At 35.7% G+C, this 3,349-nt stretch overlaps 1 protein-coding gene across 1 annotated transcript; it reads right to left on the reverse strand.

The window, feature by feature from the left end:
• Window positions 1-1,336: 1,336 nt before the first annotated feature.
• Window positions 1,337-2,879, reverse strand: abitram (actin binding transcription modulator). Its single transcript, XM_020606944.1, has 6 exons — window positions 2,637-2,879; window positions 2,442-2,493; window positions 2,109-2,238; window positions 1,944-2,020; window positions 1,792-1,861; window positions 1,337-1,611 (listed from the first exon to the last, which is right to left on the reverse strand). Exons 1-6 carry the CDS (start codon window positions 2,716-2,718, stop codon window positions 1,474-1,476), a joined length of 549 nt encoding a protein of 182 aa, XP_020462600.1. The 5' UTR covers window positions 2,719-2,879; the 3' UTR covers window positions 1,337-1,473.
• Window positions 2,880-3,349: the final 470 nt, after the last annotated feature.

A 3,349-nucleotide genomic window follows, 5' to 3' on the forward strand; every position in this document is an offset into this window, starting at 1 on the left:
GATGGAGACAATCAGCCAACACGAAGACTTTGCCATTAGCAGTGAGCCTCCTGAGAAAGAGGTTCGGCACAAACCAGATTTTGGAGTCACTTATCACTTCTCTTTCTAGTGAGTTGATAAACTGATCATGAATCAGGAAAGAACTCCATTCAATACTCAGCCATACATCTGTCTTCACTATGTGCCTCTGTGTAAGAAGCCTATTTGCTTTTGTGGTGTAAACATTTTGCACATATTAGCCAAATGGAAAAAAAAAAAAAAAAAACTGGCTAAAAACCCACCATGCATGATACCATCATCACCAAATCCTTGTGTTTTGAGTCTCCTATTCTCAATGTGGCATAGCCTTGTATTGTTAACACTTGTTATGTAATGCTAGCTATAGTGGTACATTCTGTCCTTGATCACTGGCACTGTAGCCAGTATCTTAAATGGACTAATAGGTATTTTAAAAGTCCAACACCCTATATGATTAAAATCTCATTTCCATACAATTAACTATGGAATGTTCCTCATGTGCCAAGTAAGTAGCCAAAAAAAGAAAACATTTTAATGCCAAATAAGACTATCTTTATTAAGATGCTGTGATCTTCACTTGCTACTAGTATGCTATTTAAAGCTCTGTCTTCCAGTGTTAATTACTGGAGATATATTTTTATTTGGCCTTGGTTTCTCTAAAATGTCAGTTGGTAAAGATTAATCTTTTCACTCAGATGCTTTTGTTCTGAGTATTATCAAACCATATTCTTTGTATATGGCTATACTCTGACCTTTTTTTCTTCACATATGAAACAAAAGCTAATTCTAAAGTGGCACCCATGTCAAATGGAGCCTTGAAGTGTACTTGTTATGAAGACTATCATTGTGAAGCTGCCTAGCAGACCCATATGTATTAAAAGGAATATGGTAAGTATAATATGGTACTTGAATCATAGATATATACACAGTATGTATCATAAGGTAATGACTTTGGCATTAGGGGAGCTATGATAATGACTGAAATGAATAACATACATTAAGCTTTAGGGATGCTTTGTACAGTGCGAGAGCAGCTAGAGATGTTGGGTATTGTAGTGGCTCTATAGATATGAAGAAATCATAAAACTAGTTTTGGACCATCTATTCTTGTGACAATTGAAAGGTTAGTAAAAGTGACAAAAATAAACAATATTTTTCTTAAATCACTGTTGGTTGTTTTTAATGATTTTCTACAAAAATAACTAACTCAAGATATGGAAACTACAGAATTCAAATAATCTGTTATGCTTACCAAACAATAAACAGAGCACTCCAAAACGTGAGTGCTCCATGAGCAGTGAAAATGAAGGTATAATCATTTATAGGCACAGTGCAATGTTTGTGTATATGTTAAAGTCCTTTAGAAGTGAATGTCACTTTTCCAGGTTAGTGTCCGTAGCTTGTAGCCAACATGATGGGGTTTAACACTTCATCAACAAGGTAATAAAAGCTCTGTCAAGATGGTTGTGATTCAGCAACCTTTCGTTTGGCGAGGACACTCTCAAACTCTTCTCTGCTCAGAAGATTCTCTGTTATGCTTTTGCTCTCCTCAAACTTAGGCAGGATGACAGCAATGTATCCCTCAGTGGACGGCTGTTCCAAAGTGAGAGACAAAGCACTATTAAAAGATTTGTTTTGCAAATGTGAACCACTGACTACATTGACAGAGGCACAACTGTAACTTATTAACAATACACATTATTAAATTCAGCTGAACAAGCAGATGTGTGTGTAAAGATAACATTACAATGTAAAAAAATATATACCATTTACCTTTTCTAGCAAGAGAGTAGGTGTTTCTAAAATACTCTCATTGACCTCAAGAAGTCGGCCCCGAATGCAGCTAAAAGGATGAAAAGCGTGACTGATAAGAGACATACAACAATGCAGAATGAACGCCTAGAATAACAAGACTGTTGCCTCACCTGTAGACTGTGTATTCAGTTTCATCTGTGCATGTTATCCTACACAGAGGTGCGAAATCGGTAAGGAACTGACCTCCCTATAATGACAGAAAAATAAAAATGTGTGAAGCCAAGACACTCGATTATACACCGAGACTAAAATGATCTGCAGCTTCATGAAGTTACCCGCTTGGACTTCCCAGAGACTTTATTATTCAGCCGACTGCAGACGTTACTGATTTGGTAATTGATACTTTTGATTGTACGCCCACTCTGGAGGATCGGGTGGGTCTCTGCTAACGTCACGACGCATATTCTGCAGGAAACGAACACAAATCTAGAAGTATGTCTTTAAAAAGAATTCCAAACGTTAACAATACAAGTGTGTGTGTGCAATGGCTGTGGATCAACGTTATAAATCTCATTACAGAACGGTTTCCTCTATATTAATGGTCAATTGGTGTATACTCAATTACCATTTAAAATAATGAGTAGTTGTTTAGTCGTTATTATCACTACCTGTTTGAATGCTGCAGGATGCAATGGTCCTCACATGGTTTCCCCTTCAAATCTGCATAAAACGAGAAAATAATTTTAACGTATTCGTCACATTTCCTATTAATTTACGCCGGCTAATTTTACTGAGTGCTCCCCCGAGCCTTCAGCTAACCTTAGGCGACATAGCTACCAAATGGCTAACACAACACAATTTACCGGCTCTGTACCACCGCGTGTAATATCGGTCGATAACGGAAGGCGCATTTGCTTGTGTGTCTTTCTGCTCTCCGCCATCCATCAGAAGTTTTCACAACACGGGGTCTAACAAAAACACTACTATGTTTCAATGCCTCAGCTCGGCTAATCCACTACTTTGCTTGACGGACAGAAAATTGTGTGGCATCGTGCTGTGTCCGTCTTTCAAAAGCTCCGGAAGCCAATGGTTCCGGAAAGGTTTTTGTCGCTGCTTTGAGGATTGAAGAGGTGAATTCGACTTTTTAGAAAAGTACAGTACATTAAAGAAAATCTTAATCGAGTACAGCAGTAAAAAAATAAAATAAATAAATAAATAAATAAATAAATAAATAAATAAATAATAAAAAATAAAAAACGATTATTTTTGTGACATGAAGTTGTCAGTTGGAAGTTATAGTCGTATATAGCTTTTTAATAAAAGAGCTATATACGACTATAATTTATATTGAATCTAGATAATTTATATACATTTATATTGCCTTATGTATTTAGGACTTTTCAGCTTTAATGCTCAGTTTAAAACATTTGTAATAAAACAAATTTTAAAAAATTATGAAACGTAATAAGTCACATTATTTTGATGAAATAATTAAAGTTATTTATTTATTGATTATTTATGCCATTTTTGACAGGGTAACTAGAAACTGTAACCCATTAGACTACACTTCTATAGT

Source organism: Monopterus albus, unplaced genomic scaffold (genome assembly GCF_001952655.1).
Source record: "Monopterus albus unplaced genomic scaffold, M_albus_1.0 scaffold82.1, whole genome shotgun sequence".
Lineage (NCBI taxonomy): Eukaryota > Metazoa > Chordata > Actinopteri > Synbranchiformes > Synbranchidae > Monopterus > Monopterus albus.

Coding starts and splice junctions, on each gene's coding strand:
- abitram (XM_020606944.1), bottom strand. CDS start 2,718: ATGGATGGCGGAGAGCAGAAAGACACACAAGCAAATGCGCCTTCCGTT. Junction 2,239..2,441: donor ATCCTGCAGCATTCAAACAG/GTAGTGATAATA, acceptor CGTTTCCTGCAG/AATATGCGTCGTGACGTTAG. Junction 2,021..2,108: donor TCTCTGGGAAGTCCAAGCGG/GTAACTTCATGA, acceptor CTGTCATTATAG/GGAGGTCAGTTCCTTACCGA.